We start from the raw sequence: 24,967 nt of genomic DNA, 5'->3' as shown, positions 1-24,967 counted from the left end.
CTAGAAACTCCATTCACACTTTTTATTATTCAGCTTACTGTGGAGACACATGCTGGAACTTTTTTTTATTTTTATGTTTTGTAGTTTATGAGTTATTTAACTTAAACGCCCAATGCATTCTCTATGGCAATAGCACAAAATTTGGCATGCTAATAGTCCTACATACTTACACCTAGCAACCCCATTCTAGCCTACTTAGGTTCATCTTACGGTGGACATGTTTGCCTGAAAAGGAATCTTTGAAATGTTTCATAGTTTTAGAAATATAGTGCTTTCAAATTTGAGACATTTAACATGGGGCTTAATGGCAGCTCTATAGGCACGTCAAAAGTCACTTTCACCTAGAAACTCCATTCACACTTTTTATTATTCAGCTTACTGTGGAGACACATGCTGGAACTTTTTTTTATTTTTATGTTTTGTAGTTTATGAGTTATTTAACTTAAACGCCCAATGCATTCTCTATGGCAATAGCACAAAATTTGGCATGCTAATAGTCCTACATACTTACACCTAGCAACCCCATTCTAGCCTACTTAGGTTCATCTTACGGTGGACATGTTTGCCTGAAAAGGAATCTTTGAAATGTTTCATAGTTTTAGAAATATAGTGCTTTCAAATTTGAGACATTTAACATGGGGCTCAATGGCAGCTCTATAGGCACGTCAAAAGTCACTTTCACCTAGAAACTCCATTCACACTTTTTATTATTCAGCTTACTGTGGAGACACATGCTGGAACTTTTTTTTATTTTTATGTTTTGTAGTTTATGAGTTATTTAACTTAAACGCCCAATGCATTCTCTATGGCAATAGCACAAAATTTGGCATGCTAATAGTCCTACATACTTACACCTAGCAACCCCATTCTAGCCTACTTAGGTTCATCTTACGGTGGACATGTTTGCCTGAAAAGGAATCTTTGAAATGTTTCATAGTTTTAGAAATATAGTGCTTTCAAATTTGAGACATTTAACATGGGGCTCAATGGCAGCTCTATAGGCACGTCAAAAGTCACTTTCACCTAGAAACTCCATTCACACTTTTTATTATTCAGCTTACTGTGGAGACACATGCTGGAACTTTTTTTTATTTTTATGTTTTGTAGTTTATGAGTTATTTAACTTAAACGCCCAATGCATTCTCTATGGCAATAGCACAACATTTGGCATGCTAATAGTCCTACATACTTACACCTAGCAACCCCATTCTAGCCTACTTAGGTTCATCTTACGGTGGACATGTTTGCCTGAAAAGGAATCTTTGAAATGTTTCATAGTTTTAGAAATATAGTGCTTTCAAATTTGAGACATTTAACATGGGGCTCAATGGCAGCTCTATAGGCACGTCAAAAGTCACTTTCACCTAGAAACTCCATTCACACTTTTTATTATTCAGCTTACTGTGGAGACACATGCTGGAACTTTTTTTTATTTTTATGTTTTGTAGTTTATGAGTTATTTAACTTAAACGCCCAATGCATTCTCTATGGCAATAGCACAAACTTTGGCATGCTACTAGTCCTACATACTTACACCTAGCAACCCCATTCTAGCCTACTTAGGTTCATCTTACGGTGGACATGTTTGCCTGAAAAGGAATCTTTGAAATGTTTCATAGTTTTAGAAATATAGTGCTTTCAAATTTGAGACATTTAACATGGGGCTCAATGGCAGCTCTATAGGCACGTCAAAAGTCACTTTCACCTAGAAACCCCATTCACACTTTTTATTATTCAGCTTACTGTGGAGACACATGCTGTAACTTTTTTATTTTGAAATGTTCTGTAGTTTATGAGTTATTTAACCTAAACGCCCAATGCATTCTCTATGGAAATAGCACAAACTTTGGCATGCTACTAGTCCTACATGCTTACACCTAGCAACCCCATTCTAGCCTACTTAGGTTCATCTTACGGTGGACATGTTTGCCTGAAAAGGAATATTTGAAATGTTTCGTAGTTTTAGAAATATAGTGCTTTCAAATTTACAATGGGGCTCAATGGCAGACATTGGCACGTCAAAAATCACTTTCACCTAGAAACTCCATTCACACTTTTTATTATTCAGCTTACTGTGGAGACACATGCTGGAACTTTTTACTTTGAAATGTTTTATAGTTATTTAACTTAAACGCCCAATGCATTCTAGTCTGTGGCAATAGCACAAACTTTGGCATGCTACTAGTCCTACATATAAAATGATGAAAAACGAGGATAAAAAAAAAAATCAAAATTCAAAAAACTATGGGCTATAACCCATCGTTTTTTTCATTTTTTCCAAATCCTCAAAAATGATGAAAAACGGCGTGCTATAGTATGCCATACGATATGGGCTATAGCCCATATCCTCGCGGTGTATAGCGGTGTATGAGAATGGGTGTTGCGGAGGATGAGAGGAATGATCCCCAATGCATTCTCTATGGCAATAGCACAAACTTTGGCATGCTACTAGTCCTACATACTTACACCTAGCAACCACATTCTAGCCTACTTAAGGTTCCAACTTACGGTGGACATGTTTGCCTGAAAAGGAATCTTTGAAATGTTTCATAGTTTTAGAAATATAGTGCTTTCAAATTTGAGACATTTAACATGGGGCTCAATGGCAGCTCTACTGAGCTGGTACAGTGTCAATTAAAACCTCAATGTTAATTGAACTATAACGGTGTACAAATGGAACCAAAATGGAACCCCTTTCCATTTGTACACTCAAGGATCCCTGAGGGTCGATCCTCCAAGACTCCAGGTTGAGTGAGAACCACTGTCCTAAACCATAAATTTCAGGTTTTCATTCCGCGTATGCCCTTATGACTTTGACTTTGAGATGAAGGATGGGATTATAAGGCCACTGACAGAAATGTCAAATTGATGTCATCTGTCTCTCCTCGCAGTATTAACCGTTTGATTTACCTCTCAGAGAGTGTCGATCAACGGTGATGGACGGCAGAAAAACTGGACAGTGAAGCCAAAGCAAAAAAGTGAAAAAGGAGGTAAATATTACGCTATTCAGATTGTCGTTAGGAGCCTTATACTGTCCAAAACAGTTCATTTCACAGTTCAAAAAATCACAAGGTTCACAGCGCATCGTGACACGTTGTTTGATGGATTGTATAGTTTATTAGACAGAATTGTATAAACAGCAATACTCAAACGCTTAGTCTAAACGGGATAGCACAAAAAAAAGGTCCTTGCGGTCTTGTTTTCTTATTTAGGCCCTATATGCAATCAATAGACATATGAATTGATTGTTATATGTTGTGAACATAATATAACAAGAGCCATTTTCACTTTCACATCGTATGACAGTACAGTCGTTCTTTTTTTCTAATCTCCCTCCCCCACCTTTTCTATCTTTTTCTCTAAACATGCACACACGCACACACGCACGCATGTCCAGTCTGCAAGGACCTTTACTTTAGACAAAAACCTGAACATGTGAAACATATGGCAATATAGGCCCACAAGCTTTAGACCTGACAACAACAATGTGCAAAACACAATCTACATATCCATATACACACCTCACACGCTTTTGGATTGTGTGCAGTCTCAGGGCGTCGCCGCGCATCAAAACAGCCGCCTCCGTTAAAACAGCTGCCTCCTATCGCACGCCGGCGGCGTCCGACGCGCGTTCACGCCTCGCCTGACGCTCCGATACGCCACTGTTCTATTTTCCAGGCGTTGCCGCGCGGCAACGACTGTGCCGCGTCGCTGCGCACCCGGTGTGTGTAGGGCTGACGTGTGCGCCCAACCTGCACGCATGTGGCCAAAAATGTATATGCCCAATATAGTACATACTACATATAGTCTGGGATCCAGCCCAAATCACTGCGTTCCATGATTCTGAATTGTCACTGCGGCTACTCAGTCTGGACAGAGGCTGCTTGACACACATTTCATAACGTCACCTGTTACATAGCCACGTTGTTTCCGATACGTCATCAGCCAGCACCATGCTTCTCACTGTAGACACAAATAGTGCCGTTCGAGACTTAAAACCTACAGTAAAAAGTAAACGATTCAGTAGGCCTAGTACAAAAAAAAGACGGCTGTGTGGGGTGAGTTTAGTGAATGATAAGGGGACGTCGCAGGACAACAGCAGTAGCTGTGTGGGGTGAGTTTAGTGAATGATAAGGGGACGTCGCAGGACAACAGCAGTAGCTGCGCAGTGTGCATTGATACAACGTCAAACTGGTGTTTTTCCTCAACCTGCACCACAGACCAATCAGAATGCACGGTTCCATTTCAACCTTCATAATTATGTCCTAGCCTCAGTCCCAGGCTTACTTATCTGCGAAAAGAAAAGCCTGGTCACAACGTAAGGCAGAGAAGCTATCGGCGGATGTATCCTCCGGAACATCCGTCAGATGTATTTCCCCCGGGTACGATATTTTCCCGACCAATCACAGCACTTGTTTTATTTGCGAATAATGTAAACTGACTTGTAAAGCATCAACGTCATTTCCTTGGGCGATACTTCCGCTAAAATCCCGCAACTTCCGCCCAAACAAATGATAGTCTTTACAGCGTAGGTCTTGCCCAGGGTGCATATGTCCCGCCTACCTGTGGAGAATAGGAGACTGTGCAGACTGAGTTACGATGTGACATTTTCAGATCAACGGAAGTTCGGAACGCAGAAAATCCGGCTGGAACCCAGGCTAGGCTACACACACACACACACACACACACACAGAGAGAGAGAGAGAGAGAGAGAGCTATGTGGTTGCACACAAAACCTGTTTTAGCCGGCTTTTCATTAAGAATGTATGACTGTGATTTTCGTATAATGTGTGTCATATCACGAAGTGGGCAGTTCAGGTTTTCCAATTGTTCAATAATGATCTATTTGCCAATTCAATACTGTTGGAAGATGAGATGGAAAGGCGGACGTACGATGAATAAAACATCGCATGGAATGGTCGTGACAGTTTCCATCAGAAGCCCAATTTATACTGTGTGTGTGTGGTGTGACGGTGGTGGTGTCACTCGCAGAGAATAGTCGATCTACAAGCTCACAATGTGGATATGGATGTGGATGCAACAAATTGGAGTCAGATCGCCTATATTCGGTGAGCGCACAATGGTATGGCAGGCCTGAAAAATAAGGCTCAACAGTCACGCGCACGCACACACACACACACACACACAGTCTTGTGTGCAACTGGGGTAAATTCAGTTGGACGGATGCCTGAGCCTGCATGGGCGCGCCGTGCGTTTCTCTCCGTTCTCTTCATCTCAGTTATAGCCGCCTACGGCGCACCACTTTCACAAGCAAAGCACATGTCGCATCTGCTCTTCTCCTGTTTGTTGCAAGCAAGATATATAGTTTACTGGCAGCCAGTTTACACTGGTGTACACTGGGGCTTATATATCTGCTGCTAATTAGCTCAATTGCTATTGGAGTTCCGGTGCGAGCTAAATTTAAATATGGGATGTATACACGCAACCTTTCTGAAGGTGCAAATACATGTATTTTTATACGGTATAGGACGTGTAGAGGGTGTTAATGTGTCTACTTAACAAAAAAGAAAAAACGGTGATTACCATGTATTTTAAAAAGGTGTGAAATTAAGAGGCATCAAAGCAGACTTCACCACTTTTAAACTTTTTTTTTATTATTATAATTATTATTAACATTACGCATATTTTTTGAAATAAAAGAAGCATTGTGACACAAACTGATGCTGCCGGCAAAGAGAGAAAGGACCAGCATTGAAAAATGTAAAAAATAAAGCAATCATCATTGTTGTCATCATCATCATCATCATTATTATCAAACCAAATGGGAAAAAACAACCAAAAAAAACCAATAAAATTAGAATAGAAATACACCTCCAAATTGATCTTATTTCTTTCATAAATAAGGAAAAAACCTGTCAAATGGGCAACTAGCAAAAGAAACAAAATCTATATATAAGTTGATAACCATTTAAAATATTTATCATTACTGGCTTTACAAATAAAATAACTACAGTTGGCAGGTTTATACAGAACTTAAAACGTTATATTTCCATTAACAACTAAAAAAAAAATGAAATTATGCTATAGTGAGAGATAGGAACAGATGTCTTTTTCAGCAAAATAAAAAATAAAATAAAATAAACTAAATAAGAAAGTCATTTATATACTGTATTAAACAAAACAAAAGTTCTTTAACCACATAAACCCTGTTCGTCTGGGACGAACATTCGGCGAAAGTAGCCCAAACTATAAAAAGCTCTGAGCTTGTAGATCGGCTATTTTCGGCAAAGACATTTGGTGTAGAGGGAGATAAAGGGATGTGGGTGTGTGTGTGTGGGGGGGAACGACTTGTAGACCCACGATGGGGGACCACCCGGTCAACGAAGCATGTAAGGGTTGAAGTGGTTAAAGATAATTGTGATGAGCTCAACACATGGAAACGCCTACAGAAGCCATGGTGGGGAGGATTGATGGATTGATTCAATGTGATGTGGATGCCATATGATTATAGCTCATCAGATTCACCTACAGCACACAGGCTGAAAAAGCTGACATTTTTAATGACCAGACCCAAAACAAAGAAAACGTTCAAAACGGTGGAGAAACAAAACAACAACAATAAAGGGCGCGAGGGAGAGAGAGTAAGAGTAAAACAATAAAACGAAAACAGTAATCAGGGATTGTGATGTGTTAAAAAAAGGAGAAATCACCTGCAAGAGTCACTGTATCTTTTTCATTTTATCTCACCCCCCTTCCTTTCATTTCGACCCCCTCTATCTCTTTCTCCTTCTCTCTCTCTCTTTCTCATTCTCAATCTCTTATCCGTTCTCCTGGCTCGTTCCATATAATGATCTGCAGGACACACATATTCTGTATTCAGTTTTAGATTGAACTTTATTGGAAAAAAACACACCAGTGAGCACAGATTTAATGCAAGATCGAGTGTGTGAAATACTTCTCTGAAACCCCAGCTGCACGAGGCTGTTAAAATTCACAAGAAAGACTCTACGCTCAGACACTGAGACGCACATGCACGCGAGGGCACGTGCATGTATTGCACACAAACACATACAGGCACACAGCGCTTGGTGCACACGCACACGCACACACACACACACACACACACACACACACACACACGCGCGCGCGCGCTTGAACCTGCTCCCGAAACCACATTATGACAGTGGTTAGGCTAATAACGTACACAAATACTGCACGCACGCACGCACGCATGCATGCACGCTCGCACAATATATGCAGACACAAACTGATGACGTACAGCAACATGTAGGCTAATATTAAAGAACAAAGGAATTTAAACTTTGAATCTGAATATTTTTACCTCCAAAATCCCAATTATCATCCCATAGATATGTACAATCACACTGTGACCGGTTGGCAGACCACCACGGGTCTTTAACATTACAAAAGATTTGTTTTGTTTGTTAATCCTTTCTCTTTCCCCACCCCAGCATTGTTGTATCTAGTTGACGGGCCCGTATGCAACGCTAACTGTTCCATGAACGCCTGCACTGGATACTACAAGTTAGCATCTCCTTGTATTACTAAAACAACACAGTACCCTATTGTGCTGAATATAAGTATTTTTTTTCCTCCAATGGAAATATCCTAAAAAACGGGGTTGTATTATAATCCGGGACTAGACAATTTGACATTCAATGTTCTTTTGCCACAAATGAGTCTTGGAAAAATGGGGGTTCGTCTTATAATCAGAGTCGTCTTATATTCGGCACAATACGGTACTACAAACTCCGCGGTAGTGCTGGACCCCCCCAAAAGATATTTATGGCAAAACATTAAAATAACCCAAATTAAAAACAACACAAGCAACTATGTTGCGAGCACAAAATAAATAAAACGCCAAGAACAACAACAACAAAACACAAAAGCACGAAAGGAAAGGAAAAATGGTTAAAGAAGAAGAAAGAAGGCTTCTCGTCGTACTTAACGCATTCTGGACGGGAACCCCTTTTGGTGTTTGAAGCATTCTGTCATGCTTTAGCTATTGAAAAATAGCAGATCTACAAGCTCATAGCCCGGCACAGAGTGCCGCACTACGAGCTTGTAGGTCTGCTATTTTTTTTTTAAATCGGAAATCTTTGAATAGATATTCTTTCACAGCGAACGTTTTTAACTCATATAATTTCACACCAAAAGGGGTTCACCGTGCTGAATGGATTAAAGAAGACGAGTGCACCCGTCCAAGGCATCATAAGTGCTAACGCTTTCATATCCAGTGGAGCTTCCTCGCCGCCGCCTCCTCACAACGTGTTGCGTTGTGAGCTTATAGATCTGTTTGCCGTTTTATTTTATTTTTTAATATTATTCTTTGTATTTTTATGATGTACATCTCCATTCAGGGGGTGGTTGTGGTTATAATGCGTAAATGGTTATATAAAAGGTAAACAAAAGACTGTCACAGAATGTTATGGGTTCTGGAAAGTTTCAGCTTATGGCAGGTTCTGAGTATTATAGCCTTCATAGTGGAAATAGTGCCTAATAGTAAGGCAGAGGAGGCCGGGCTGTACTGTACTACAGTGGTTTTCAACCCTTTTCATGTCAAGGCCCACTATTTATTCACCATTTGAGCCACGGACCACACTGAGTACTACAGACGAATAACAGTTTAAGTCCAAATTTTATTCTGACCCCTCCACGAAAAGGCCTAGTTGTCCTGACCCCTTATCCATCATTCATACATTATGGATAATTAGTGTGAACTTAAACTGTTATTCGTCTATAGTATTCTGAGATTTAGCCTCTAAGACCCAAGAATAATTATGTTGTTGCCGTTGGATAAGATTTTGTGCACAATTCCATGCTGTATTGATGTTGTGTCATTAAGGGTCCATTTGGTTACCAACTATCCATCATTTAGCTGGGGACCACCTGGAACCCCCTCAAGGACCACTGGTTGAAACCCACTGTACTAGAAGGAAGGAGGGGGAGATAAGACACATAGGACAGAAGTGCTCGAAAAAATAATGAAAAAAAAATAAAAATGACCGACATAAGCGGTGTGGCACAGATAGTCATCTGGTCAAAATAAAATAAAAAACACAAAAAGACCTCTGGTCACAAATTCTTCTTTAGAAACCACGGGGAGAAATAATTACATTGATCGATTAAAGTGGTGGTTTTTGATTTGGTGATTTGGTGGTGTCGTCGTTGACCGGGGAAGGCAGTGTGTTTTACCTGTGTTTTTGTATAGGTGGATGTGTGTGTGTGTGTACGCATGTACGTGTGTGTGTGTGTCTGTGTGTGTGTGTGTGTGTGTGTGTGTGTGTGTGTGTGTGTGTGTGTGTGTGTGTGTGTGTGTGTGTGTGTGTGTGTGTGTGTGTGTGTGTGTGTTATGTAAATGCGTGTATATCTGAGTAGGAGAGAGGAGGAACAGTAGGAAGAGGGGGAGGAGGAGGAGAAGAAGAAGAAGGGGGCTGGGGAATGGGGCGTTGAGAGAAGACCCCTCCCAGTGTCGCCTTGCTTTGTGAACAGCCGACACCAACTTCAGCTTCAGGTGAGGTAGAGTGGCTTGTCCCTGGCTATCATGCTGCCACTGTGCAAAGAAAAAGGAAAAATACAAGACAGGTTGAATTTTTTTGGAACTGGAATGGCACCATTATGTGACTTTGGGTGCATGTGTTTGGGTGTACATGTATTGTTTCTCCAGGAGTTCAGGGTTTTAAGAACAATATATATATTTTTTTAAAACCCTGCTGTTTTGTGCCGGATTGATTGTGCAAGCCAGTTTAGGTGACAATATATGCTAGGAACATCTATTTTTGTAGTTTTTGCTGTTGTCTGGAAAAAACACCTGACAAACTCCATTATGTCATCAGTGCCCTTCCTGCTGTCACTGTGGAATGTGATGCTCACATTTTTTGGAACATATATTTAAAGCAGCAAGGAACTGCTGATAGGGCTAAGTGTGATTAGTTTTAGTCCAACGGTTTAGACTCGACGGTTTAAACTAAATTGTCTAAAATAAGTGCACATGTTGGGATCCCAAGACTATTTCTTTATTATTTTTTAAATTAGACTTTGCTAATAATAATTTGTGACGCAATCCTTATCCTATATACCCATTTCAAGATCTCACGATTCACAATTTTAAAGTTGCATCCCATTTTAAACAACTCTTTCTCTGCCAAGGTTAAGTTACGAGGTTAGTCGCTTGTCTGCCAATATTTTCAGCCGCAAGGTCTTATTTTGAAGAGCCCAAAAGCTAATCCGGTGAACTGGAAGTAATAATGGGTCATTTCCAGGGCTATTTATTATTCTTTAGTCAGAAACTGGGATTTTCTTTATTGAGCCCCAAAAACATTGATGTTCTGTATGAACAGTATGATCACCTCAATCTGAGCCTCAATTCAGAGAAAAACGCCGCTAAAGATCTTGCTTTTAGTGAGTCCAGTTGAAAACATTCAATGATGTCACAACGCGGAAGCAAAACGTTGCCCAGGCGACGGAGACGCCAAGAACCTGTAAATGTAAGACTGGCCATTCTGGATTAATTATAACCTAATAAATCGTCCAATGTCGATCTTTTTTTTGTTGTTTTATCCCACAATTTTGTAAACAGTGTCAATTATCTAATGTAATCCTGAGTGCTACACTTCCTCTGCCAACCTGGGGGGGCAGCGGACTGACCTCATGCTTTCTTCTATGCATGAGGAGTCCAAGCTGCTTCTTTTCACCTGACAAGGGAGAGTTTCCCCGGCTGGACGTAGCGCGTGGAAGGAACACGTTATTCCGACCAGTTCCTTTCCCCTCCATCAGGCTGGCCAGGGGGAGGTAGCCAATGTCGATCTTGGCGAACTGTGACTTTTTTTGTCGTCCAATGTCGTCCAATTGTCGTCCAATGTCGTTTTAGGCAGAGAAAGAGTTTTTAGAAAAGTAAAAAAATACTAAATACAGTCCAATTCTTGGGTTTCGACTCCTCCGATTGTGACAAAGATACATTTTCTGACAGATGGTTTGTGATGAATGACACTCACTGCAGAAAAGAACTGGGACACATCATCCTAACCCTTCACTGACCTGCAGTGGTTGCCACACTCCCGATTGCAGTATTCACTGTCCCAGTCGTGGCTCTGAGGCCCTCCGGGGCCCGGGCCAGGGGACTGGGACCCCCCAACGCTCTTCTGGTACTCTGATTGGAGGTGGGAGAAACTCTGAGCACAAAAGTGGGAAAGAGAAGGGGGGGATGGGGGGAGTTGAACATTAAAACCCTGAGGCCGTTTCTACAAAATGCATGCCTTCTAGAATCAGTTCACACTTTCAAGAGTTTTCTAAAATGTAAAAAAAACAGTACAAAACAGTAACAGTACAATTGCTCTCAGCATGTCACGAAGATACGTGCTGTGCTTGTACTTAACTGTACTAGAAATATCATACGCCTTTGGCGAGCTCAAGTCTAAAGAAAAAAAAAAAGAAAAAAAAAACATTACACTAAGAACTCGGCTTCTCATCGTGCACCTGTAACCCAACATGCATTGCACTGAGTGGACGAGCGTGTCACGTGATCGGGGCCAATTACCCCAGATGTGGCTGGAGCAGATAGATGTAGCCAAAACACTCTAGAGGCGATCGACAACAACGGGAGGTATGATTAAACTAGCGACTGGACAGCGGGGGCCCGTCTAACACAGGATCTTTTCTTAGAATTGGACGGGATGATTTAGATCGCTTATTAACGTTTTAAGATTTCCGTTGTCGTCGGCTAAACAGGGGGGGAACATTTTCGATGACGTCCCACTGTTGTGCAACATCGAGGATTGCACAACAGGCGCTCCTAGGCTGTGGAGCGATGCGATCGGTTTTCATATCAATAAACTTTGTCTTTTGGATAAAACTTTGTCCTGGCACTGGGTGTTACTAATAGAAAGGACGGTGAACTTCGTCCTGGGCGATTGGGGTGTTAATGGGTTAATGATAATGATGATGCTGAACAAAATGTGCCTGAATTTTGAAACAGTCCACCAATGTCATATAAGGTCTTTACATACCGGCATGTGCCATAGAGTAAGACACAGTTACGACATTGACGGGGCAGAAAACGGAGCACTCGAGCGCTGTTCATGCAGCCTGAACAGTGACAAGCTGGAGTTTGAAATACATTGTTTTCAACGAGAACTAAGAACATAATGAACATAATGTTTATGTTGTAGTAATACTGAAAACCGATTTAAGATAAAGGGATTTAAGATTATTAAAGCCTGCATGCAGTGCATTATGCCAACTTCCGGTCCAGGACTTGTCACTGTTTGCTATGCCACCAATAGAGCGTCACAGTCCCGCCCCTTTCATGACGACGCCAGGCCCAGGAAATAATTCCTAATTCCATTTTTCCCATAGAATAATAATAATAAATAATTTATTTAAAGACCTTTTAAGCGTCGTACAAAGCCAACTGGACTTCAAACAATTTTTTTTGGGCAGAATAAATAATTAGAAATAAGAAAAAAATGAAAGGGACTGCAACGCTCTATAGAAGTCTATGTAGAAGATTGGACTGGCCCCGTGAAGTGAACGGAGTTGTCGTAACTCTGTCTCACTCTATGGCTCTGCATACCGGGAGTGTGATAAATAAATAAATGGATAATAAACAACAGAGCTATATTCATATAGTGGTTGATGGCTCATTCATACTGGCCTTTTATTCACAGTAAATCTCTGGTTTCAGCCAAACGGACCTGAGTACTCAGACTGCTCTTCGTGAATAAATAAATAGCCAAACTACAAGCTCAAAACACGGCCGCCACATTTTGAGCGGGTAGATCGGCTATTTTTGGCGAATGTTGCTCCAAGAATAGGCAAGCTGGGGTTCAAGTGGTTGATCTGCTTTTGCCTCGGTTAAATAAAGGTTGAAAAAACTGAAACGCAACGCAACCAACGTACTGTACTGTACTGTACTGTACCTGCTGCCCAGGGGGCGGGGAGTGGAGGGAGGCCTGCAGCCCCATCTGGTGGGAGATGATTGGCTGGGACTGGCCGTGCTGCTGCATGCGGATAGGCTGATGGCTGAGGAGGGAGCTCTGGTGCAGCTGGGACAGCTGCTGGTGGTGGTGGTGGTGGGGGTGCAGGGGCGGGCTGATCTGGAAGGAGGACGGGGGGGAGGAGGAGGAGGGGGGGGGCAGCATCCCGGACTGGCTGAGGGTCCGCGACAGGGCGTGTCGCGGCGCGTAGCTCTGCAGCTCGGCGAGCCCGGGGGGGAAGGCGGCGCCAGCGGCGCCGGGGCCCAGGTACGGCGAGGAGGAGGAGGGCGGCTGGCCTCCGGGGGGCGCCGCTACGCTGTACAGGGAGGGAGGGTTGGCCGGCATCATGTTGTGGTGGGGCGAGGGCATGCCGCCGCCACCGCCGCCGCCGCCCGGCAGGCCGCTTTTCACGTCCACGGGGTCGTTGTACGTCTGGGGGAGGAGGGGGGAGGGTTAATGATGGAGTGCCACGATTTTTTTCCACCCTAAAACATGATCATCAGGTATTTATTATAATATAAGGAGGAAGAACTTTTTCCAAAAAGTGTACAGTATTTGTTAAAATCATGCTTTTATGTATGCCTGGTTTGCCTGGTGGGTGGTGATCCACCTGAACTGAAGCCGCACCCACAGCTGTAGTTGTATGATAAAGGAGGAGGGGTTAGGGGAGGGGCTGATAGTGTGATGTCACTATATTACGGTTTATTTAATTGGCCCGTTTGACTGTCAATGGTTCAGCCTCCAAGAAGAAACCCTAAATACATAGTTAATACACCATTGCACATAAAAACGACTCCAGGGTGTCTAATGAAGTACTGTCACCTCATAGACACATGAAAAAATGGAAAAATACAAAAATTGTGGCTGTCCATCTTTAAGGAACAAAAACAGAAGTTCTAAGTCATTGGCCAGTGCCAGTGAAATGTACGACATGAGCAGGCAAGAAGAGGTCCTGTTGTTCTTTTTGAACTGGTATAGTGTTCACCCATGTTCTGCTAAGGGTCACACAGCCATACTAGCTATATAGTGATCGATTGTTTTGTTTAGCGGCAGCTCGAATGAATGTTTTATTAAGCTCCGAACATGGTACTTTATGGCATTGACAAATGAGTTTTCATCATGATACCAAAAAGGAACTTATGGAAGGCTACACTATACGTTAACACAATCGAGTGATCATTCAAATAAAGATGCTCTGCATGAACGCGCGGTTAGGTGGTCAGATGGCTGGGCCAATGTGGGCCATGTGGGTGAACGCTTTGAAGACTTTCAAGTGGGCCCTGGATGAAGAAATGGTTGGGAATTAGGCACCGTTCCGAGTCACCATAACAATTAATTTAGCCGTGGGCATCAATAAATAAATAAAGCATCCGGTTCAATTAAATATTGATAGCTTTTGCGTCTTTACCCGAGGGTTTGTGCTGCCGCTATAAGACTTCAATTTGAACTGTAATACACTGCAGCCGAGCTTTAATTCATTCTAAAATATTCTACCCACAATATCGGGGTATTTCAGTGGGGAGGGGGAGGGGGACTGACATGCAACACAAGACTCCAACGTGGAATCCACGTTGGAAACTGGGCATAACGGGCAACGGATAAGGGATCTCTTAACACTTTGAGAACCCATGTCTATAGTCCTTCAGCACCATGATTCACATCAACTGTATAAGAGCCCCGCTTCCATGTGTGTCACATGCCTCACAGAGACGAAACCGAAAGCACATTGTAGTCTATAGCAGCTGACGATGTTGTTTATCTTTCGCCAGAAACGGTAAACATGGCGGCCGCGATGCAATCCAAAATCACTATTCACATCTGAACGCCGGACGGATTTGACAAAAATAAGGATTTTGGAGTATTTTTCAAAGAAAACAGGCAGCAAATAAATCATAATGAGTGGATTCCAATGGGGTGCGTGCGCATTTCGCCTTGTGCCTGGAGGGACACTGAAGGTTGCCTAGCAACCTGCGGGCGCAGTAGAGCCACAGGTTGAGAACCACTGTATTACACGTTCAGTGCATTCACACGAGCTCACGTCATACAGTACAGCATATGGCTCTGGGATATTTTCAAATATAATACAGTAGGTATACTGTTAGTAGTTTCTATTGTATTATTAAAAAAAATGTACACACATATAATAGGCACATATAGGTACATCAACAGCATATTCAAAATAACTGCTTTGCTTGTCTTTTAAGCCTTACACAATTGTGCAAAGGTGCATAATATTAATATCATTCACATCGCTGTTCGGACCTTGAATGTCTGAAACCATTACGATTCAGAAAATGTAAAAAAAAAATAACCTTTTCCTGACTACTGTCAGTCTCACTTTCACTTTCTTTCTTTCTGTCTTGAGAAACGTGAACACACTTTCTTTCTCTCTCTCTCTCTCTCTCTCTCTCTCTCTCTCTGCATGGTAGTATATATGTATGAAATACGTCCAGTCTTTCTCATTAGCTGTCAAGCTTGCTGAGGTGATGTATGGCTGTCTGCTATTTAGTAATGGCTTACATCTATCCCGCACAGCCGGTGAAATAATCAATGTTGGAGGGAAAGGGGAGGGATGGATAAAGCAGAGGCAGAGATACATTTGCAGGGTCAAGTGGAAAATGAAATGCTGAAGAATAGAGGGGCCAGGGAGGAGAGAGAACATGGAGGGTGAATGTGCAAAGGGGGAGGCATAGGGCTGATTTGCTGCTCCCATATTCGATTTCGAGGCAATATTTGAGGATGATGCACGGCAACTATATGAAGTGCCGTGCGTGTGTGCGCGCGTGTATTATGTGCCGTTTGTGTGTGTGTGCATCGCGCACACGCGCACACACACACACACACACACACACACACACACACACACACACACACACACACACACACACACACACACACACACACACACACACACACACACACACACACACACACACACACACACAGTGTACACATACACGTAGTTTTCTTGTTATATTTAGGCAATTTCTATACGATTTTGTGATTTCAAAGGGACAGGATTTTAGACAGGCATCACAAAATGAAGTTCTAATGGAGCTTGCTTGTGTCTTTGCTGTTGTAATACGTCAGAAAAACAACAAAGAAAGGCAACAGGTGCATGCCAAAGATGTCTTTGTTTTTTAAACGATGCTCCAATTACCTCCAATTCCTCCTAGTGCCAAATTCATTCAGAAAAGAACCCCTCGTCGGTAATTAAAACAGCAGAGAGAGAGAGAGAGAGAGAGAGAGAGAGAGAGAGAGAGAGAGAGAGAGAGAGAGAGAGAGAGAGAGAGAGATTTCGAACGAAGATAATTCAGTCTTGAATTCTGATTGGCTGGTCCTGAATGAGTTTCATGTTTGTCAGCCAAAATGGCTGCCAGTCAAAGCAGTACAGTACAGTCAATCAAGGCTCTGTGTAGGAGAAGTGACGTTGAATGTCTAATTGCGCACACAGACAAGTGATTAGAATAGTCTTTGGTTAAAAATAAGCCACGGTTTACAGAGCGCTGATGAGTCATCTATTCATGCTTTAATCAAGGTGCTTGTTTTCACTCCTCCAGCATGGCAGGAAGTCAGGAGAGAGCCCCCCCCCCCCCCCCCCCCCCGGTACACTGCGCTGTCGAATGGAAACCTTGCATGTCCCATTAACTAATTTGGCGTTGAGATCGCCTTTTGACGGGTGTTTTCAAAAGGCTCTGCCGGGTGCCGAGATCGTCTTTGTACAACTAATTTAATATCAACCGATAGGGTTGATATGTGCCCGGTATGCAGTCATAACACTCTAATAACACAACTAATTTAATATCAACTGATAGGGTTGATATGTGCCCGGTATGCAGTCATAACACTCTAATAACACAACTAATTTAATATCAACTGATAGGATTGATATGTGCCCTGTATGCAGTCATAACACTCCGGTAGTGGTCCGGTGAGAAAACCAAAAAACAGAGAAAAAAAAGAAATCTCGCTTGTAGATCCGCTCAATGGCTAAAGTTTAAAATAATTGTTCTGGTTCCTGTCTGCTTCTGTGATTTGTGTCCTGTAATGTATCTTTTGTAATGTATTGTGTATATGTCTTGTCTGTATCTTGAACGGTGACGTCATGGACGCAAAACAAATTTCAGTGCAAGCTGAGAATAAAGTTGTATCGTATCGTATCGTATCTATAGGCTCTATATGTATATGGCATTTTGGAAAGAATTGCTAATAATATATTATTAGCAAACTTTCGTTCAACTACAAATAAAGGTAAGAAAGCCTTCTAGTATGGAAGTCTGTTGGTTTGGTTTTATAAATATTTGGTATCTTAACAGAGCTTGTGACAAAAAATGACAGTCACACGTCAAAAGAACACAGACTCTACTGGTCAAAAGAACACACGCTCTTTTCCACAACATGTTTTGGACATTTCCACCTGCCTGGGAACGACAATATGCTAATGCAATTAGGGTTATATGTTATCCAAAACACGGCAGAAAGGGAGGAAAATGTGGTGCAATGCACCAAAGTGAACAGATGGAAATATGTTTATACAGCATAACCAGCAAAACATACACACAACGAAAGCACGCACGTGCACGCAGTGACGCACGCACGACCATCACCCTGCATCTGCTGCGTGCGTCGTCGGTGCTGTTAAACGTTTCCAATGATTCCATGCAGTAAAGGCAGTGGTGGAAAGCAACTATGAGTACATTTACTTAAGTAGTGCACTTAAAGTACAAGTTTGAGGTATTTCTACTTTACTTGAGTATTTCCAATTTCCAGTTTTACTTTTAGTTCTACTCCACTACACCTCAGATCCAAATATTGTACTTTTACTCCACTTTGCCCACTGCTTCATTTGAAAACTTTAGATGTTGGTTATTATTACAAAACATATACATTAACCACTTCAGCCCTACAGTATATATATACACTTGCAAAATATCCAATGCATGAGCTTGTAGATCTGCTATTTTCAAAGGATTTGTATGTATACATTTGAAAGACTACTTTTTCCACCACATGAGTGTGTATCACTGCAACAAGCAGAAAACGGTGCGGCCGTAAGATATGTACTGTACATACCCCCCCCACCCCCATTAGGGGGGACGGGCCACACACCTGGAGGACACAAGGGTAATGGCCACTTCTGCTGTTGTGCGTGCGTGTGTGCGTGCGTGCGTACTTACATTTTATTATTTCTCCCCATGTCGCAAATCGGCTGTGGTTAGGGCCTAATTTTCACTGTTCTCCTCTGAGCACGCACACGCACACACACACACACACACACACACACACACACACACACACACACACACACACACACACACACACACACACACACACACACACACACGTTGTGTACTACTATATACTGTGTATACCCTTTCCCTGGGATGAGAACAGGGTGGATGGCATTCTCTCCATCTAATTTATCATCCCTTCCATCGCCAGTGACCCATGTATATCAGAGACATGACTCCTTCGGCCCGGTTACCTTGGAAACCAGACTGGCTCTGTAGGCGGCCAGGGCTTTCAGGTACTCCTTCTTAGCTGCCTCCGTTTTCCTCTTGTACGCCTGCGGGAGAGAGCCGACACAACAAAAACAACAACAACAAGGACACTTGATTAGCCCATTGAAACCTGTATATATATATATACACGAGACCATGCAGATTCTTCCTCACTCAAAAACCCACCTCTTTCAGGAAAGCTTTCCCCAGCTGAGGTCTGCTTAAGATGTAGTATATAACCCCTTCCCTCGTCTATCCTTTTCAACCTTGCACTGTTGTTGTATCTGTTTTGCTTTGGGCTTTTTTTTTCTGAATAAAGTTTGTTCCTAGTGTTCTTATATGTAAAGCGCTTAGGGGGATTTAGAAAAGTGCTATATATAAATTTGAGCTATTATTATTATTATTATTATTACAAAATGTCATTCTAAATCATGAGTTTTCTGAAAAAACCTGATGTGTCTATGTCAGTGTTTCTCCCCCTCCCAAAGCAAAGTTAAAAACGGTTGCTGTGAAAGAATAATATACATGTATTCAAAGATTTGAGGCCACATTATAGCAGATCTACATGCTCAGAGCGCAGCACTCAGTGCCGCGCTACGAGCTTGTAGATCTGCTAATTTTCAACAGGTAAAGTTTAGAATGAATGTTTAAAGTGGTTCAAAGCTATAAGGTGACACAGATGCGTCGTCAGGTCTAAATGGATTAGCAGGTTGACGCCACAGGGCTGGCGGTGGCCCGAGCTAAGTTCACCTTCACCCACAGTACCTGGCAGAGGAGGGAGAAGTAGGGGAGAGCCTGCATGATTCTAACGTTTCCCCATCTTTCACTCTTTCACTCAGATATCCTTTTACCTATATATATACATAACGTTGCTGTCAGGAGGAAACAGCAAAAACTACATTTTTGAGGTTTGTTTGTTTGTTGCATAAATCTGTGCTATTGAACACCCTTTACGTCTGTGTTGGTTAAAAGAAAATATTGGACCAATGAAAAATAGTATAAAGCCCTTGGGACAAAGCCTGTTAAACTCCATTGGACCCTTAAACTGTCTGCAAAAGCAACTAACTCCACCACCTGTCCCCCTCTCATGCAAGTACATATCTAATATACAATTGAGAAGTTGTCACGTGGCGCAAAATATGTGCGCACTAGCCAATGAAAAGATGTTGGCATGAAAACAGTTCGCAACCCACCCCCACCCCCACCCCCCTCCCTCTTTGGCTGCTGTAATGGGATCTCCCCTATGGATCTCCCACTCTGCACTCCGCAGAGAAACAGAAGCGGCGCCGAAAAAATAAAAAAAATTAAAAATAGCCTATCAATAATTCCAAAACGCATTGGAGAAAGAGAGATCAGATGAGGCAAATATGCAGGCCTTCTGAATGATCGAATAAACTAATGTGGTCAAAATCGGTGAATTCAAGCTAATACTCATTCACAGGCAGGCTTGAAGCTGGGGAAAAAAGTCCACTTAAATCAGTAAAGGAAGACTCAGATCTCCTTTCCTCTATTGTGTGTATTAATAGTACTGCACGGATGTGTGAGCGCGCGCACGCTCGTGTATGTGTGTGTGTGTGTGTGTGTGTGTGTGTGTGTGTGTGTGTGTGTGTGTGTGTGTGTTGCCATATATGGAGAAGGTGATGCTTTCTGTACCCGTGATCTGTATCTGAAGCACTTGTTGTAGAGTTTTCTCAAGTTTGCGCATCCACTATTGTTTGTGTTCAAGAAATTTCTTGTAAAATGTGAATACAAATAAAGATGTTAAATGTGTGTGTGTGTGTGTGTGTGTGTGTGTGTGTGTGTGTGTGTGTGTGTGTGTGTGTGTGTGTGTGTGTGTGTGTGTGTGTGTGTGTGTGTGTGTGTGTGTGTGTGTGTAGGAGAACCATTAAGCCTTCGTGTGGTGCCAACAGTATGCTACTGTACAATGTTGAGGTATTTTTTGAAATACTTTTGCTTCTACACTCCACACATACTCCACTCAGAGGCAAATATAAGAATGGGTTAAGAATGGACCCTTATAAGGAGTATATCATATTCCAGTTTTCGGTGAAGAGGGGACCACCGACGTTAGCCTCGGAAACCCAGACGTTTTTATTTCCAGGGAGAAAAACAAAGTCTGGGGCCGAGTCCACACTTCAATTTGGCATACAGTAGCACAAACGTCGCTCACTCTCTGCTGATTTCTGATCGTCTGCACCTTTGTTACATTGACGCACACGCACACACGTCGTACACACACACACACACACACACACACACACACACACACACACACACACACACACACACACACACACACACACACACACACTCTCTCTCTTTGTCTCTCTAATTAATTAGTCTCATGTCCAGCAGCTGCGCCTAGTTTCTCCCGGCGGATCCTGCCGGGAGCTGCCAATGCCATAAAAAGCACAGGTGAGTTCCAGTCTACCGAAACGGTGGTCAGTAAAAACAGAGAGATGTGTCGTGTGAGACCACGTGACGTCATGTTGTTGTTTTCGGTGGTCACCTCTTCACCGAAAACTGGACTACGAATAAGCCTTTACAGGTCTGTAACTCTGATGGCGTACAAATGGAAACAATATGGAACAGAATGGGACCAAATGGACCCTTACGGGTCTGTAACTCTGAGAGTGTACAAATGGAACCGATATGGAACCAATTGGACCCTTAAAGGGACAAAAATATATGTTTAATGACGTTTAGAATATTTACAACACTTTCCTGGGGGGTCTTTATGTGTGTAATATGTGGTTTTAGATTTTAGCAGTGAGCCCAGTGTCTCTGATGTCATGGACACTGGGCTCACTTCCTTCCTTAATGCACTGCTCCTCCTTGTGGATAGGGGGGCGGCTGTCTTACTGACGGAACAAAACAGAACTTTTTTTTGACAGAACAAAACATTCAAAGTCAAAGTTAGTAACACGTTGCCGTAATTGTTCTCCACATTTGACACATCTCTTGGAGCAGTGAGTGAGCCGCAGCGTGCGCCGCGCTCGGGAATCATTAGTTGATTTGACCCCCCAATCCAACCCATTGATGCTGAGTGCCAAGCAGGGAGGCATTGGGTCCCATTTTTACAGTCTTTGGTATGACCCGGCCGGGGATCGAACCCCCGACCTCCCAGTTTCAGGGCGGACACTCTAACCACAAGGCCACTGAGCTGGTTCAAAACATGAGTAATTGGTGTTCTGGGAGTTTCACAATCAGGATCTGCATCCAATAATCTGCCGTCAGTCAGGCTCTATTGGGTTATTGTATATTTACAATCTTCTATTATTTCCTCTCCACGCATTGGCTTTGACAATTAAAACCAGACATGAGAAGAACAAAGATAGCAACCCAAATCCTCACCATATAAAACATAATCTCCACAAAGTAATGAATGGAGACTAACAAACAGTTCCTATTGAAAAAATAAAAAAAGATAAAGTTGTGGCCTTATCCTTCACCCCTTAAATATTGATAGAGATGAGGCCGGGCTCTTTAATGAACCCCAAAGTACTCCCAGCAGCTTTAATTTCAAATTAATTTAACGCAGCTGCTAATGATTCGCAGCGACGACGGATACTTTTTAAATAAATTACCATGCCTAAGGATTTCTAATTATTCCAAAGTGAGTGGATTCATTAGCAATTTGAGCCGTCACGAGGCAGGTCGGGCCTGAATTAAAAATAACAAAGCTTGGAGCCAGAGAGCATATGCCTCCCTCGTCAGCCTGACACAGAGGTGTCCCGCCTGAATTAGCCCCTAATTGTACCTTAATGAAATGTTCTTGTTTGATAACCAGTTAATTACAGGAGACAATAACTCCCATACCCTGCTGACACTGAACTTGACTGAAGGGAGCGATTACCCCCCTCCGACCGACCGGCCGATCGACCGACCGACTGACTGACGGACTGAGTGTGCAGGAGAGGGAGAAAAAAAACCCAACCAAGAAGTAGATAAGGAGAGGGGATGGGGAAGAGAAGGGGAGGAAAGCAAAGCATGGGAGGAGATAGGGAGGGAAGGAGAACATGAAACAATTCAGAAACCAGCAGGGGAGGACTGGAAAGTACAGTATAGCTACGTGCATGTACTTAAGTAGCCTACTTGCACTGAAGTACAATTTGGAGGTGATTTTACTTTAGTTGAGTATTTCCATTTTTATATACTTCTACTCCACTACATCTCAGAGGTAAATATTGTACTTTTTAGGCTACATAGTACAAGTAAGACGCGCAAACGCGGGAAGCGAACGCAGCTCGTGTGTGTGTGGTTGTGTGTGTGTGTGTGTGTGTGTGTGTGTGTGCTACAGCTGCGCCCTGTGTGTGTGTGCTACAGCTGCGCCCTCTGGTGGCGGGCGGGTGGTGTAACAGCGGGACAGACAGACACACACACACACAGACATTCAGCCCTTGCTGTCATAGTAAGTGGCTCACTGCGTTCGCAACAAGTATTTGACCTCTACAGTTTGTTGCTTTGCAGAGTTAGATTGTAATAGGAAAACATGCTTTAAACCAGTGGCACTATTTTGACTTGCGAGCTACTTTAAAATTTACCAGGTCAATGAGCTCACCAAAAAATACATATTATCCTTCAGTGTGTGTGCGTGCCTGCGTGCGTGCGTGCGTGTGTGCGTGCGTGCGTGATACAGCTGCGTCCTCTGGTGGCGGGCGGGTGGTGTCAGACAGACAGATAGACGGACATAGTAATCGCTCACTACAATCGCAATCACTACATTCACAATAAGAAAAATGCACTTGGAATGGGAAACACAGGGGGGAACATACTTTCAAAAAGCTGCTATTTTTCAAAAGCTAAATTGTAACATAACCCATCCTGAATGGGTTAAACTAAGCCGGCCCAGGTGGCTGGCGTATAGCGGCCCAGGTAACTACAGTATAGGCTGCTAATGCAGTGCGTCGCTGGTTCCAATACCGACTCCCCGACGACCTTTGTCACTCCTAATCTCTCTCTCTCCCCATTTCCAGCAAGTCTATAAAGTCAATAAAGGCATAAAAAGCAAAAAAAAAAGGCTGTGGCTCGTAATTTATATACCATAAAGAAAATAGCTGATGTACAAGGTCTGCATGCATATATATATATATATATATATATATATATATACTATAGTATAGGACTCAAGCGGATAAACAAAGCGACAATGTCTTTATATTCTTTCCCAACCTTTCACTGATACACAACACAGTAGACCCAATTAAATAAACCTCCATCCCATGGTCCCCATTCTCCCCACAGCTGTAAAGAATTGAACTTAATCTTAAAATATAAAATAAATAAATAAACAAGGGAAAACAATATTGAAAACATTGTTGCTTTTGTGTTTCTGGGTCGACGTTAACTTGTAGTCACCTTGAAGGAACAACACAGCCAAAGTGAAACGCATTGATCTCAACAACACAAAGCAAAGGCCTTGGGGATTAGGAACAGTGAGTGTGTGTGCACTGTATGCATGCTCTAAAGCATCCAAATAAAAGAAGAAAACATCAACATGAACCCGAATAATAATAAGAATAATAAGAATGATGATACTTTCTTCTTACAGACTCAAGGACAGCATGGGAAATAAAATAAGCTACATTGCAGCCCAAGCAAAGGGCTTGATTATGTGTTGTGACTCGTTAGGCGAGCTACAGTATACAATGTTGGTTAGTTAGTCAAGGTCATGTATTTGGCCGCAGACCCCCCATTTGAGAAGCTTTTGTGCCAGCAATCCCGTACGAAAATGAGTTCAAAATCATGCCACATCTTTCACAAGTTTTCAAGATTTTCAAAATTAACAGACTGTACAAGATCAGTGTTATTGGTGTGATAACGGCACGCAATTAACTATAAGTCCGGCTTAAACGGTATGAAGATACACACAACAAAGAAGTGCACTGTGGCACTGTGTGGTAAATTTAGTTTTAAAATATGGCAGTGAATGGTGGGCAGGTGTGGGTGGACTGAACCAAGATATTGGTTTCTGTGAGCCTCACGCACGCACGCACACAAACGCACATAAACATGCACAACGCCGTTACGTTTTCTGATGGTCTCAGCTACTTAAAAAAATAATAATAATAAAAGAGTACAGTGATGTTAGCCGCCTAACACCCCCCCCCCCCCCCCCCCCCCCTCATGTGAATTCAGCTTCATGCCATGTTTCGGAGGCCCTACTCTGTGGGTAATTGGAAACAGAGGCTACGTTCTACTTAAAACAAACCTGCGTGTTGGGGGAAGGGGGGGGTGGCGTACAGGGAGGGGGGGGGGGGAGTTGTGTTTACATTCTAGCTCTGCTAAAGCCCTGGGCAGCTGTAAGTAGCTGCGGGGGTTCGGTGCGGCGTGTCTCAAAACAGCAGATCTACAAGCGCACTGTAGCGCACGGACGGACCAACCTATACCGACCGAGCTATAGGAATAAATCAAGCCTTTAATAGCGTCGGCTCCAGCAGGTCTGCCCGTGGCGTGACATTACGGAACACACCTCATCAGTCGGGGGTGAATCAACGTGACAGCCCCCCT

General features: G+C 42.7%; 1 protein-coding gene across 1 annotated transcript in view; it reads right to left on the bottom strand.

The window, feature by feature from the left end:
• Positions 1-7,756: 7,756 nt before the first annotated feature.
• LOC310863564 (TOX high mobility group box family member 2-like) overlaps positions 7,757-24,967 on the bottom strand; it is a 70,093-nt gene continuing 52,882 nt past the window's right edge. The window contains exons 4-7 of the mRNA XM_083771999.1: positions 18,442-18,522; positions 12,900-13,388; positions 11,020-11,153; positions 7,757-9,535 (exon numbers count right to left, since the gene is read on the bottom strand). Coding sequence (XP_083628125.1) covers positions 9,493-9,535; positions 11,020-11,153; positions 12,900-13,388; positions 18,442-18,522 — 747 coding nt within the window. The 3' untranslated portion in view covers positions 7,757-9,492. The remainder of the gene's footprint in view (positions 9,536-11,019; positions 11,154-12,899; positions 13,389-18,441; positions 18,523-24,967) is intronic.

The sequence above is a fragment of the Protomyctophum parallelum genome, assembly GCF_964188405.1.
Source record: "Protomyctophum parallelum genome assembly, chromosome: 8".
In the NCBI taxonomy this organism is placed as follows: Eukaryota; Metazoa; Chordata; class Actinopteri; order Myctophiformes; family Myctophidae; genus Protomyctophum; species Protomyctophum parallelum.
Note: the sequence above shows the minus strand (reverse complement) of the source record. Positions and strands in the feature narration are given on the sequence as shown.